The following is a 15,884-nucleotide window of genomic DNA, read 5'->3' on the forward strand; positions in this document are numbered from 1 at the left end:
GATATGCGCTCCGCAGCAAGTTGGAGCCCGGTTTTCCTCTCAGCGTGCAGTGAATGTCAGAGGGATGTGAGGAGAGTATTGCCTATTTGAATGCAGTGATCTCCTTCTAAGGGGTCTATTTCATAGGTTCTCTGTTATCGGTCGTAGAGATTCATCTCTTACCTCCCTTTTCAGATCGACGATATACTCTTATATATACCATTACCTCTGCTGATTCTCGTTTCAGTACTGGTTTGGCTATCTACTATATGTAGATGAGTGTCCTGGGGTAAGTAAGTCTTATTTTCTGTGACACTCCTAGCTATGGTTGGGCACTTTGTTTATAAAGTTCTAAATATATGTATTCAAACATTTATTTGCCTTGACTCAGAATGTTCAACTTTCCTTATTTTCAGACAGTCAGTTTCATATTTGGGATAATGCATTTTAACATTTTTCTTACCTTAAAATTTGACTTTTTCCCTGTGGGCTGTTAGGCTCGCGGGGGCTGAAAATGCTTCATTTTATTGCGTCATTCTTGGCGCAGACTTTTTTGGTGCAAAAATTCTATTTCCGTTTCCGGCGTCATACGTGTCGCCGGAAGATGCGTCATTTTTTGACGTTATTTTGCGCCAAAAATGTCGGCGTTCCGGATGTGGCGTCATTTTTGGCGCCAAAAAGCATTTAGGCGCCAAATAATGTGGGCGTCTTATTTGGCGCGAAAAAATATGGGCGTCACTTTTGTCTCCACATTATTTAAGTCTCATTTTTTATTGCTTCTGGTTGCTAGAAGCTTGTTCTTTGGCATTTTTTTCCATTCCTGAAACTGTCATTTAAGGAATTTGATCAATTTTGCTTTATATATATGTTGTTTTTTCTCTTACATATTGCAAGATGTCTCACGTTGCATCTGAGTCAGAAGATACTACAGGAAAATCGCTGTCAAGTGCTGAATCTACCAAAGCTAAGTGTATCTGCTGTAAACTTTTGGTAGCTATTCCTCCAGCTGTTGTTTGTATTGATTGTCATGACAAACTTGTTAAAGCAGATATTTCCTTTAGTAAAGTACCATTGCCTGTTGCAGTTCCTTCAACATCTAAGGTGCAGAATGTTCCTGATAATATAAGAGATTTTGTTTCTGAATCCATAAAGAAGGCTATGTCTGTTATTTCTCCTTCTAGTAAACGTAAAAAATCTTTTAAAACTTCTCTCCCTACAGATGAATTTTTAACTGAACATCATCATTCTGATTCTGATGATTCCTCTGGTTCAGAGGATTCTGTCTCAGAGGTTGATGCTGAAAAATCTTCATATTTATTTAAAATGGAATTTATTCGTTCTTTACTTAAAGAAGTCCTAATTGCTTTAGAAATAGAGGATTTTGGTCCTCTTGATACTAAATCTAAACGTTTAAATAAGGTTTTTAAATCTCCTGTAGTTATTCCAGAAGTTTTTCCTGTCCCTGATGCTATTTCTGCAGTAATTTCCAAAGAATGGGATAATTTGGGTAATTCATTTACTCCTTCTAAACGTTTTAAGCAATTATATCCTGTGCCGTCTGACAGATTAGAATTTTGGGACAAGATCCCTAAAGTTGATGGGGCTATTTCTACCCTTGCTTAACGTACTACTATTCCTACGTCAGATGGTACTTCGTTTAAGGATCCTCTAGATAGGAAAATTGAGTCCTTTCTAAGAAAAGCTTATCTGTGTTCAGGTAATCTTCTTAGACCTGCTATATCTTTGGCTGATGTTGCTGCAGCTTCAACTTTTTGGTTGGAAACTTTAGCGCAACAAGTAACACATCGTGATTCTCATGATATTATTATTCTTCTTCAACATGCTAATAATTTTATCTGTGATGCCATTTTTGATATTATCAGAGTTGATGTCAGGTTTATGTCTCTAGCTATTTTAGCTAGAAGAGCTTTATGGCTTAAAACTTGGAATGCTGATATGGCTTCTAAATCAACTTTACTTTCCATTTCTTTCCAGGGTAACAAATTATTTGGTTCTCAGTTGGATTCCATTATTTCAACTGTTACTGGTGGGAAAGGAACTTTTTTACCACAGGATAAAAAATCTAAAGGTAAAAACAGGGCTAATAATCGTTTTCGTTCCTTTCGTTTCAACAAAGAACAAAAGCCTGATCCTTCATCCTCAGGAGCAGTTTCAGTTTGGAGACCATCTCCAGTTTGGAATAAATCCAAGCCAGCTAGAAAGGCAAAGCCTGCTTCTAAGTCCACATGAAGGTGCGGCCCTCATTCCAGCTCAGCTGGTAGGGGGCAGGTTATGTTTTTTCAAGGAAATTTGGATCAATTCTGTTCACAATCTTTGGATTCAGAGCATTGTTTCAGAAGGGTACAGAATTGGTTTCAAGTTGAGACCTCCTGCAAAGAGATTTTTTCTTTCCCGTGTCCCAGTAAATCCAGTAAAAGCTCAAGCATTTCTGAAATGTGTTTCAGATCTAGAGTTGACTGGAGTAATTATGCCAGTTCCAGTTCCGGAACAGGGGATGGGGTTTTATTCAAATCTCTTCATTGTACCAAAGAAGGAGAATTCTTTCAGACCAGTTCTGGATCTAAAAATATTGAATCGTTATGTAAGGATACCAACGTTCAAGATGGTAACTGTAAGGACTATCTTACCTTTTGTTCAGCAAGGGAATTATATGTCCACAATAGATTTACAGGATGCATATCTGCATATTCCGATTCATCCAGATCATTATCAGTTCCTGAGATTCTCGTTTCTGGACAAGCATTACCAGTTTGTGGCTCTGCCGTTTGGCCTAGCTACAGCTCCAAGAATTTTTACAAAGGTTCTCGGTGCCCTGCTGTCTGTAATCAGAGAACAGGGTATTGTGGTATTTCCTTATTTGGACGATATCTTGGTACTTGCTCAGTCTTTACATTTAGCAGAATCTCATACTAATCGACTTGTGTTGTTTCTTCAAGATCATGGTTGGAGGATCAATTTACCAAAAAGTTCTTTGATTCCTCAGACAAGGGTAACCTTTCTGGGTTTCCAGATGGATTCAGTGTCCATGACTCTGTCTTTAACAGACAAGAGACGTCTAAAGTTGATTACAGCTTGTCGAAACCTTCAGTCACAATCATTCCCTTCGGTAGCCTTATGCATGGAAATTCTAGGTCTTATGACTGCTGCATCGGACGCGATCCCCTTTGCTCGTTTTCACATGCGACCTCTTCAGCTCTGTATGCTGAAGCAATGGTGCAAGGATTACACGAAGATATCTCAATTAATATCTTTAAAACCGATTGTTCGACACTCTCTAACATGGTGGACAGATCACCATCGTTTAATTCAGGGGGCTTCTTTTGTGCTTCCGACCTGGACTGTAATTTCAACAGATGCAAGTCTCACAGGTTGGGGAGCTGTGTGGGGATCTCTGACGGCACAAGGAGTTTGGGAATCTCAGGAGGTGAGATTACCGATCAATATTTTGGTAATTTTCAGAGCTCTTCAGTTTTGGCCTCTTCTGAAGAGAGAATCGTTCATTTGTTTTCAGACAGACAATGTCACAACTGTGGCATACATCAATCATCAAGGAGGGACTCACAGTCCTCTGGCTATGAAAGAAGTATCTCGAATTTTGGTTTGGGCGGAATCCAGCTCCTGTCTAATCTCTGCGGTTCATATCCCAGGTGTAGACAATTGGGAAGCGGATTATCTCAGTCGCCAAACGTTGCATCCGGGCGAATGGTCTCTTCACCCAGAGGTATTTCTTCAGATTGTTCAAATGTGGGAACTTCCAGAAATAGATCTGATGGCGTCCCATCTAAACAAGAAACTTCCCAGGTATCTGTCCAGATCCCAGGATCCTCAGGCGGAGGCAGTGGATGCATTATCACTTCCTTGGAAGTATCATCCTGCCTATATCTTTCCGCCTCTAGTTCTTCTTCCAAGAGTAATCTCCAAGATTCTGAAGGAATGCTTGTTTGTTCTGCTGGTAGCTCCGGCATGGCCTCACAGGTTTTGGTATGCGGATCTTGTCCGGATGGCCTCTTGCCAACCGTGGAATCTTCCGTTAAGACCAGACCTTCTGTCACAAGGTCCTTTTTTCCATCAGGATCTGAAATCCTTAAATTTAAAGGTATGGAGATTGAACGCTTGATTCTTGGTCAAAGAGGTTTCTCTGACTCTGTGATTAATACTATGTTACAGGCTCGTAAATCTGTATCTCGAGAGATATATTATAGAGTCTGGAAGACTTATATTTCTTGGTGTCTTTCTCATCATTTTTCCTGGCATTCTTTTAGAATACCGAGAATTTTATAGTTCCTTCAGGATAGTTTAGATAAGGGTTTGTCCGCAAGTTCTTTGAAAGGACAAATCTCTGCTCTTTCTGTTCTTTTTCACAGAAAGATTGCTATTCTTCCTGATATTCATTGTTTTGTACAAGCTTTGGTTCGTATAAAACCTGTCATTAAGTCAATTTCTCCTCCTTGGAGTTTGAATTTGGTTCTGGGAGCTCTTCAAGCTCCTCCGTTTGAACCTATGCATTCATTGGACATTAAATTACTTTCTTGGAAAGTTTTGTTCCTTTTGGCCATCTCTTCTGCCAGAAGAATTTCTGAATTATCTGCTCTTTCTTGTGAGTCTCCTTTTCTGATTTTTCATCAGGATAAGGCGGTGTTGCGAACTTCTTTTGAATTTTTACCTAAAGTTGTGAATTCCAACAACATTAGTAGAGAAATTGTGGTTCCTTCATTATGTCCTAATCCTAAGAATTCTAAGGAGAAATCGTTGCATTCTTTGGATGTTGTTAGAGCATTGAAATATTATGTTGAAGCTACGAAATCTTTTCGTAAGACTTCTAGTCTATTTGTTATCTTTTCCGGTTCTAGAAAAGGCCAGAAAGCTTCTGCCATTTCTTTGGCATCTTGGTTGAAATCTTTAATTCATCTTGCCTATGTTGAGTCGGGTAAAACTCCGCCTCAGAGAATTACAGCTCATTCTACTAGGTCAGTTTCTACTTCCTGGGCGTTTAAGAATGAAGCTTCGGTTGACCAGATCTGCAAAGCAGCGACTTGGTCCTCTTTGCATACTTTTACTAAATTCTACCATTTTGATGTATTTTCTTCTTCTGAAGCAGTTTTTGGTAGAAAAGTACTTCAGGCAGCGGTTTCAGTTTGAATCTTCTGCTTATGTTTTTCGTTAAACTTTATTTTGGGTGTGGATTATTTTCAGCAGGAATTGGCTGTCTTTATTTTATCCCTCCCTCTCTAGTGACTCTTGTGTGGAAAGATCCACTTCTTGGGTAGTCATTATCCCATACGTCACTAGCTCATGGACTCTTGCTAATTACATGAAAGAAAACATAATTTATGTAAGAACTTACCTGATAAATTCATTTCTTTCATATTAGCAAGAGTCCATGAGGCCCGCCCTTTTTTTGTGGTGGTTATGATTTTGTATAAAGCACAATTATTCCAATTCCTTATTTTATATGCTTTCGCACTTTTTTATCACCCCACTTCTTGGCTATTCGTTAAACTGAATTGTGGGTGTGGTGAGGGGTGTATTTATAGGCATTTTGAGGTTTGGGAAACTTTGCCCCTCCTGGTAGGAATGTATATCCCATACGTCACTAGCTCATGGACTCTTGCTAATATGAAAGAAATGAATTTATCAGGTAAGTTCTTACATAAATTATGTTTTCTTTTTTGACAGGATGAGTCCACGGCCCCCCTGTTCTTGTAAGACAGGTTGTTGGTTATTATAAACTTCAGACACCTCTGCACCTTGGTTTTTCCTTTCTATCCTTAACTTTGGTCGAATGACTGGAGTGGGAGGGAAGGGAGGAGCTGTTTGGCAGCTTTGCTGTGGTGCTCTTTGCTGCCTCCTGCTGACCAGGGGGTGAATATCCCATTAGTAATTAAGATGATACGTGGACTCATTGTGTCAAAAAAGAAATACATTTATCAGGTAAGCATAAATTTTCTTTTTAAAGAGATTCCGTCTAAAGCAAAATTCCATGCTCTGTTTTTGCGTTACTGAAATGGGTTTTACCACAAGGGAATAAACATATGGGTAAAGCTTGGGAGCGTGGCAGGTGAGCCAATCAAAAGTGGCAGTCATATGTAGCCGCCAATCACAGGCTGTTTCCTGATGGGTAACTGCAATGTTTGGGACCCTGAGCAGGATGTGTTTAACCCTTTAACCCTTTTGTTGCGGTTAAACACATGTTTAGCTAGGATATAAATTTTCTCTATATGACAGTCATTAATGATGAAGAGCATGTATTTTTTTTAGCTTTGCTGTCTGTGAATAATATATTCACTAGCTGTCTACTGCATTCTCTGAAGATACTGAGAGGTGACAAGTTCCATTGACAAACGTTTTCTGTGGTTTGCTTTTTATTATGCATATGTCTATAGGAATGCAAGAATTATCTACTTCTATTATACAATTTGCCTGGTAGCATGATAGTAGCTCAGGAGTGTGCACGTGTCTTTAGCATTCTATGGCAGCTGTGTTTGCAACAATGTATAACATGGCTATAAACATTGTTGCAAACACTGCTGCCAGATGGCTAAAGACACGTGCATGCAAGGGATGGTTCAGATAGGACATGCAATTTTAAGAGTCTTATTTCTGTTATCAAATTAGCTTCATTCTTTTGGTGTCCTCAGTTTAAAAGCATAGCTGGGTAGGCTCAGGGTCAGTAATAACTTACTGGGAGCTAGCTGGCTATTAGTAGCTACACACACATGCCTGTTGTCTTTGGATCATCAGTTATGTTTAGCTATCTCCCAGTAGTGCACTGCTGCTCTGGGCAGACTTTAACTATGTGTTTAACCCATTTGCATTGTTTAACGCTTAGTTATATGCAAACAGTGGAATAATAAAATGATTAGGGGTGTGTATTATTTTGTCATTCGTCATTTGTTAGTGAAAAGATTGTAGAAAGTGTCTGCGGTATTTATTTTAAAAAAAAGTTCAACAAACCAATATCTCGCTTGGCACAGAAATGTGTGTGTTGCTTTTATAAATATCTGGTTGTGGAATGAGCCGAATGCCACAGACAAACGACAAGTTTTTAAACAATTTTATTCTGGATTTTTAGATACTACACACAGTTATATAACAATTGGTGTATACTGTCCCTTTAAAAATAAAATAAAAGGATCCAATTTACTATAAACAAATTTGATTTGTTGTTGAAGAGGTACCTAGGTAGGTGTGTGCAGCACTGCATGACACGAAATAGTGCTGCTATCTAGTGCTCTTGCAAAACTGCTGTATATAGTGCTCCAAACACGCGCCTGAGTTTAGATCTCTGCTTTTCAACAAAAGATACCAAGAGAACAAAGACAATTTGATAATAGAAGTTAGAATGTTGATTAAAATGTCATGCTCTATCTGAATCATGAGATAAAAATGTTGTGTTTTTTATGTCCCTTTAAAGTGAAGGTAAAGTTAGGTTAATTAACTATTGTATTTATGTACCTTTTACTTATTCAAATACAGTCGCTAGGTTTGTTTTTTAAACTAATGTATTTATTTCGGTATATTTTTAACTTGATTTCACATACCGTTCCATGCAGAATCTCCTCCCATCCTCCATTTTCTGGTTTGTGATGCTGTGACGTATAGAGCGGTCCCACCCGCTCTATACTTGTCTAGTAAGCTCGTGCACATCGAGCATGGAGGAACTGCGCATTCGCATATTTTGTTGCCGTTCTTGATGAGATGGGCTTTCACTGCTTGCCCAAAAATTTCTTTGTGCGCATGCGCGAAACGAGGATGCGCTCGCTTGGCCGCAAAGAACAAGAGAAGGCTACGCATGCGCATACTGTACTAAACATGCTGACGTCAATTGACGGCCGCCTAACGGCCAGACAATCAATTGGCTCTTCACACAACGTGATCGTTGTACAGAAAAAAAACAAAAAAAACGGGTTGATTTACTGGGAGCCGGATCGATGAGAATAATCTAAGAATTCTAAATTCATATTGAGGTATATAAATAATCATGAATGAAACTACTATTATTTTGCATTGAAATATTGAATTCTTTAATACAGTATGTTTTACTTTACCTTCACTTTAAAGGGAAAGTCTACTTGAACATTTTTATTGTTTATGTCCCTTTAATTTAAGCATCTGAAGAATATTTTTTTTCCATCCCCTCACTTTGTTCTCCTCAGAGTCTATACTGAGGTATTGCAGTATCTGGAATACAAACTCTCGCAACTGTCGCGAGGCTCAGTCTGTGCTAAACATCCTATTAACGCACGAGTCTCCAGACACGCTCCTGCAGTACAGCGCCATCAGAGGAACTTTAGAATCCCTTATACCTTATACAGGTGAGAAAACCTCATTAAATATACAGAACAACCTGTGATATGTGTGAAAATGCTGCTTTGTCGTGAAAATTCACATCTGCAGAGCTTTATGATGGGGTTTAATCACAAATTTGTTTTTAGTGAGTAAAAACTGCTTTTAAAGGACCGTTAAATACAGTAGGATTGCATCATTAATAAGTGCATAATAAAAAGGCAATGCAATTAACACATACTCTAAAGATTTTTTTCTAACAGTTTTTCTCCAACATAGGTGTGTCCGGTCCACGGCGTCATCCTTACTTGTGGGATATTCTCTTCCCCAACAGGAAATGGCAAAGAGCCCAGCAAAGCTGGTCACATGATCCCTCCTAGGCTCCCCCTTCCCCAGTCATTCTCTTTGCCGTTGTACAGGCAACATCTCCACGGAGATGGCTTAGAGTTTTTTGGTGTTTAACTGTAGTTTTTATTATTCAATCAAGAGTTTGTTATTTTAAAATAGTGCTGGTATGTACTATTTACTCTGAAACAGAAAGGTGATGAAGATTTCTGTTTGTAAGAGGAAAATGATTTTAGCAACCGTTACTAAAATCGATGGCTGTTTCCACACAGGACTGTTGAGAGGAATTAACTTCAGTTGGGGGAAACAGTGAGCAGACTTTTGCTGCTTGAGGTATGACACATTTCTAACAAGACGATGTAATGCTGGAAGCTGTCATTTTCCCTATGGGATCCGGTAAGCCATTTTTATTACATAAGAAAAAAAGGGCTTCACAAGGGCTTTTAAGACTGTAGACATTTTCTGGGCTAAAACGATTGATATATAAACATATTTTATACTTCATAGCTTTGAGGAATTATTTTATTCTTGGGAATTATGTAAAATAACCGGCAGGCACTGTATTGGACACCTTATCCTCTAGGGGCTTTCCCTAATCATAGGCAGAGCCTCATTTTCGCGCCTCTATTGCGCACTTGTTTTTAGGAAGCATGACATGCAGATGCATGTGTGAGGAGCTCTGATACACAGAAAAGACTTTCTGAAGGCGTCATTTGGTATCGTATTCCCCTTTGGGCTTGGTTGGGTCTCAGCAAAGCAGATACCAGGGACTGTAAAGGGGTTAAATATAAAAACGGCTCCGGTTCCGTTATTTTAAGAGTTAAAGCTTTCAAATTTGGTGTGCAATACTTTTAAGGCTTTAAGACACTGTGGTGAAATTTTGGTGAATTTTGAACAATTCCTTCATACTTTTTCACATTGGCAGTAATAAAGTGTGTTCAGTTTAAAATTTAAAGTGACAGTAACGGTTTTATTTTAAAACGTTTTTTGTACTTTGTTATCAAGTTTATGCCTGTTTAACATGTCTGAACTACCAGATAGACTGTGTTCTGTATGTGGGGAAGCCAAGGTTCCTTCTCATTTAAATAGATGTGATTTATGTGACACAAAATTTAGAGAAAATGATGCCCAAGATGATTCCTCAAGTGAGGGGAGTAAGCATGGTACTGCATCATCCCCTCCTTCGTCTACACCAGTCTTGCCCACACAGGAGGCCCCTAGTACATCTAGTGCGCCAATACTCCTTACTATGCAACAATTAACGGCTGTAATGGATAATTCTATCAAAAACATTTTAGCCAAAATGCCCACTTATCAGCGAAAGCGCGACTGCTCTGTTTTAGAAAATACTGAAGAGCATGAGGACGCTGATGATATTGGTTCTGAAGTGCCCCTACACCAGTCTGAGGGGGCCAGGGAGGTTTTGTCTGAGGGAGAAATTTCAGATTCAGGGAAAATTTCTCAACAAGCTGAACCTGATGTGATTACATTTAAATTTAAATTGGAACATCTCCGCGCCCTGCTTAAGGAGGTGTTATCTACTCTGGATGATTGTGAGAATTTGGTCATTCCAGAGAAATTATGTAAAATGGACAAGTTCCTAGAGGTCCCGGGGCCCCCCGAAGCTTTTCCTATACCCAAGCGGGTGGCGGACATTGTAAATAAAGAATGGGAAAGGCCCGGCATACCTTTCGTCCCTCCCCCTATATTTAAGAAATTGTTTCCTATGGTCGACCCCAGAAAGGACTTATGGCAGACAGTCCCCAAGGTCGAGGGGGCGGTTTCTACTCTAAACAAACGCACCACTATACCCATAGAAGATAGTTGTGCTTTCAAAGATCCTATGGATAAAAAATTAGAGGGTTTGCTTAAAAAGATGTTTGTTCAGCAAAGTTACCTTCTACAACCAATTTCATGCATTGTTCCTGTCACTACAGCAGCGTGTTTCTGGTTCGATGAACTAGAAAAGGCGCTCAATAAAGATTCTTCTTATGAGGAGATTTTGGACAGAATTCATGCTCTCAAATTGGCTAACTCTTTCACCCTAGACGCCACTTTGCAATTGGCTAGATTAGCGGCGAAAAATTCTGGGTTTGCTATTGTGGCGCGCAGAGCGCTTTGGCTAAAATCTTGGTCAGCGGATGCGTCTTCCAAGAACAAATTGCTTAACATTCCTTTCAAGGGGAAAACGCTGTTTGGCCCTGACTTGAAAGAGATTATTTCTGATATCACTGGGGGCAAGGGCCACGCCCTTCCTCAGGATAGGTCTTTCAAGGCCAAAAATAAACCTAATTTTCGTCCCTTTTGCAGAAACGGACCAGCCCCAAGTGCTACATCCTCTAAGCAAGAGGGTAATACTTCTCAAGCCAAACCAGCCTGGAGGCCAATGCAAGGCTGGAACAAAGGAAAGCAGGCCAAGAAACCTGCCACTGCTACCAAGACAGCATGAGATGTTGGCCCCCGATCCGGGACCGGATCTGGTGGGGGGCAGACTCTCTCTCTTCGCTCAGGCTTGGGCAAGAGATGTTCTGGATCCTTGGGCGCTAGAAATAGTCTCCCAAGGTTATCTTCTGGAATTCAAGGGGCTTCCCCCAAGGGGGAGGTTCCACAGGTCTCAATTGTCTTCAGACCACATAAAAAAACAGGCATTCTTACATTGTGTAGAAGACCTGTTAAAAATGGGAGTGATTCATCCTGTTCCATTAGGAGAACAAGGGATGGGGTTCTACTCCAATCTGTTTGTAGTTCCCAAAAAAGAGGGAACATTCAGACCAATCTTAGATCTCAAGATCCTAAACAAGTTTCTCAAGGTTCCATCGTTCAAAATGGAAACCATTCAAACAATTCTTCCTTCCATCCAGGAAGGTCAATTCATGACCACGGTGGATTTAAAGGATGCGTATCTACATATTCCTATCCACAAGGAACATCATCGGTTCCTAAGGTTCGCATTCCTGGACAAGCATTACCAGTTTGTGGCACTTCCGTTCGGATTAGCCACTGCTCCAAGAATTTTCACAAAGGTACTAGGGTCCCTTCTAGCGGTGCTAAGACCAAGGGGCATTGCAGTAGTACCTTACTTGGACGACATTCTGATTCAAGCGTCGTCCCTTCCACAAGCAAAGGCTCACACGGACATTGTCCTGGCCTTTCTCAGATCTCACGGGTGGAAAGTGAACGTAGAAAAAAGTTCTCTATCTCCATCAACAAGGGTTCCCTTCTTGGGAACAATAATAGACTCCTTAGAAATGAGGATTTTTCTGACAGAGGCCAGAAAATCAAAACTTCTAAACTCTTGTCAAGTACTTCATTCTGTTCCTCTTCCTTCCATAGCGCAGTGCATGGAAGTAATAGGTTTGATGGTAGCGGCAATGGACATAGTTCCTTTTGCGCGAATTCATCTAAGACCATTACAACTGTGCATGCTCAGTCAGTGGAATGGGGATTATACAGACTTGTCTCCGACGATACAAGTAGATCAGAGGACCAGAGATTCACTCCGTTGGTGGCTGTCCCTGGACAACCTGTCACAGGGGATGAGCTTCCGCAGACCAGAGTGGGTCATTGTCACGACCGACGCCAGTCTGGTGGGCTGGGGCGCGGTCTGGGGACCCCTGAAAGCTCAGGGTCTTTGGTCTCGGGAAGAATCTCTTCTCCCGATAAATATTCTGGAACTGAGAGCGATATTCAATGCTCTCAAGGCTTGGCCTCAGCTAGCAAAGGCCAAATTCATACGGTTTCAATCAGACAACATGACGACTGTTGCGTACATCAACCATCAGGGGGGAACAAGGAGTTCCCTGGCGATGGAAGAAGTGACCAAAATCATTCAATGGGCGGAGACTCACTCCTGCCACTTGTCTGCAATCCACATCCCAGGAGTGGAAAATTGGGAAGCTGATTTTCTGAGTCGTCAGACATTTCATCCGGGGGAGTGGGAACTCCATCCGGAAATCTTTGCCCAAAAGATGGCCTCTCGTCAGAACTTCAAGGTTCCTTGCTACGGGTCCAGATCCAGGGATCCCAAGGCGACTCTAGTAGATGCACTAGTAGCACCTTGGACCTTCAAACTAGCTTATGTATTCCCGCCGTTTCCTCTCATCCCCAGGCTGGTAGCCAGGATCAATCAGGAGAGGGCATCGGTGATCTTGATAGCTCCTGCGTGGCCACGCAGGACTTGGTATGCAGACCTGGTGAATATGTCATCGGCTCCACCATGGAAGCTACCTTTGAGACGGGACCTTCTTGTTCAAGGTCCGTTCGAACATCCGAATCTGGTCTCACTCCAACTGACTGCCTGGAGATTGAACGCTTGATCTTATCAAAGCGAGGGTTCTCAGATTCTGTCATTGATACTCTTGTTCAGGCCAGAAAGCCTGTAACTAGAAAAATCTACCACAAAATATGGAAAAAATATATCTGTTGGTGTGAATCTAAAGGATTCCCTTGGGACAAGATAAAAATTCCTAAGATTCTATCCTTTCTTCAAGAAGGTTTGGAGAAAGGATTATCTGCAAGTTCTTTGAAGGGACAGATTTCTGCCTTATCTGTGTTACTTCACAAAAAGCTGGCAGCTGTGCCAGATGTTCAAGCCTTTGTTCAGGCTCTGGTTAGAATCAAGCCTGTTTACAAACCTTTGACTCCTCCTTGGAGTCTCAATTTAGTTCTTTCAGTTCTTCAGGGGGTTCCGTTTGAACCCTTACATTCCGTTGATATTAAGTTATTATCTTGGAAAGTTTTGTTTTTGGTTGCAATTTCTTCTGCTAGAAGAGTTTCAGAATTATCTGCTCTGCAGTGTTCTCCTCCTTATCTGGTGTTCCATGCAGATAAGGTGGTTTTGCGTACTAAACCTGGTTTTCTTCCGAAAGTTGTTTCTAACAAAAACATTAACCAGGAGATAGTCGTGCCTTCTTTGTGTCCGAATCCAGTTTCAAAGAAGGAACGTTTGTTGCACAATTTGGATGTAGTTCGTGCTTTAAAATTCTATTTAGATGCTACAAAGGATTTTAGACAAACATCTTCCTTGTTTGTTGTTTATTCTGGTAAAAGGAGAGGTCAAAAAGCAACTTCTACCTCTCTCTCCTTTTGGCTTAAAAGCATCATCAGATTGGCTTACGAGACTGCCGGACGGCAGCCTCCTGAAAGAATCACAGCTCATTCCACTAGGGCTGTGGCTTCCACATGGGCCTTCAAGAACGAGGCTTCTGTTGATCAGATATGTAAGGCAGCGACTTGGTCTTCACTGCACACTTTTACTAAATTTTACAAATTTGATACTTTTGCTTCTTCTGAGGCTATTTTTGGGAGAAAGGTTTTGCAAGCCGTGGTGCCTTCCATCTAGGTGACCTGATTTGCTCCCTCCCTTCATCCGTGTCCTAAAGCTTTGGTATTGGTTCCCACAAGTAAGGATGACGCCGTGGACCGGACACACCTATGTTGGAGAAAACAGAATTTATGTTTACCTGATAAATTACTTTCTCCAACGGTGTGTCCGGTCCACGGCCCGCCCTGGTTTTTTAATCAGGTCTGATAATTTATTTTCTTTAACTACAGTCACCACGGTATCATATGATTTCTCCTATGCAAATATTCCTCCTTTACGTCGGTCGAATGACTGGGGAAGGCGGAGCCTAGGAGGGATCATGTGACCAGCTTTGCTGGGCTCTTTGCCATTTCCTGTTGGGGAAGAGAATATCCCACAAGTAAGGATGACGCCGTGGACCGGACACACCGTTGGAGAAAGTAATTTATCAGGTAAACATAAATTCTGGTTTTTTCTCCATTTGCCCGTCCCCTGTATCATGTGACAGCCATTAGCCAATCACAGAGTAGTATACATATACACTGTGAACTTGTGCACACGCTTAGTTGTAGCTGGTGCCTTAGAAAGTGTGTAAATAAAAAGACTGTGAACAATATGACAATGGAAATAAATTGGAAAGTCTCATAAAACTTCATGCTTTTCTGAATCATAGAAGTTTAATTTTCACTTTAGTGTCCCTTTTAAGGCTTGTTGAATATTTAAACTTACCATATTATCAGATTAAATTTAAAACATGACATTAGGATTCCCCACAAGGTATTTTCCCTATATAGCAAACATTTTAATGTTATTGTCTTATAGACCTGAGATGTTCAATTTCTTATATATATTTTTTTTTTATTTTTTTTTAAACTCTCAAGGAAGGGGTGAAGAAATGTAGGAAATTCTACTCTTAAAGTAGGGTGACCAGATGTCTTGCCTATAACATGGTTGTCCTGTTTATTAACACACTGTCTGTCCATTTGTCCTCAGAACCTTTTGAAGGAATCTCCCTTTTTTTATCATAACTGTTTTTTATTACATATACATTTTTTATTATATATACACCAACACTTGCACTGGTGATATTTTTATGTCTATCACAGCGCTATGACATGCAATATCTGCAGCTGTTAGCAGCTCTTCAGACGGGAACTACAGTTCCCTGCAAGCTGTGGTGGTGGACACATGTAAAAGGAGGCGGGAGAAGGGTGTGTGCCTTTTTCGTGGTGTCTGATTGGGAGTGGGGGGGGGGGCGGCAGCTTATGAGCAAAGAGAGAATTAAGCAGCAGGGAGAGAAGCTGAACATTAGAGAGAAGTTAAAAATTAGAGAGAGAGTTGAAATGCAGAGATATGGCTGATCAGCAGATAGTTACTACTAGTTTATGGTTAATAACTACTAATGTGCTTCATTGTAAAAAGATATCTGTTGTGAATATTATATTTATATCACCTATTGTGTTAGGGTGTAAGAGGGAGAAGCAACCTTTCAAAATATAAAATAAAATGGGCCATAAATAAATGAATTCTTCTGCTTAACCAACTTCAATCAACAGTTACGACTGTAGGAATTACAGTTGGTTATGACTTCTATATAGATATCTGTATGTTTTCAGTAATGTTGTATGTGAAGTTATATTAATAACAGTCAGCTAGATTACGAGTTATGTGTTATGAGTGAAAAAGCTTCAAAACGCTGCTTTTTCACTACCGCTGCTATTACGAGTTTTGCAGGTACAGCTGTAGAGCACACTTTTTTTGGCCGTCACGCAACGTAACTACCGCACCTTTCAAAAAGTCCTTTTTCAATGGGACTTCCATAGCGCTGGTATTACGAGTTTGCCTGTCCGGCCAAAAAGAGAGCGGTACAGCCTATAACTACAATATCTGTACCGTCACCTGAAAGTCAGTAGTTATGAGTTTTACGTTACAAAGCTGTAGCATAAAACTC

The 15,884-nt window shown here is 40.5% G+C and overlaps 1 protein-coding gene across 1 annotated transcript in view; it reads left to right on the forward strand.

Moving 5' to 3' along the window:
- Positions 1 to 15,884, forward strand: part of TBL3 (transducin beta like 3) — a 132,935-nt gene that overhangs the window by 106,025 nt on the left and 11,026 nt on the right. Inside the window, exon 21 of the mRNA XM_053694484.1 lies at positions 8,157 to 8,315. Coding sequence (XP_053550459.1) covers positions 8,157 to 8,315 — 159 coding nt within the window. The remainder of the gene's footprint in view (positions 1 to 8,156; positions 8,316 to 15,884) is intronic.

Source organism: Bombina bombina, chromosome 11, assembly GCF_027579735.1.
Source record: "Bombina bombina isolate aBomBom1 chromosome 11, aBomBom1.pri, whole genome shotgun sequence".
NCBI lineage: Eukaryota > Metazoa > Chordata > Amphibia > Anura > Bombinatoridae > Bombina > Bombina bombina.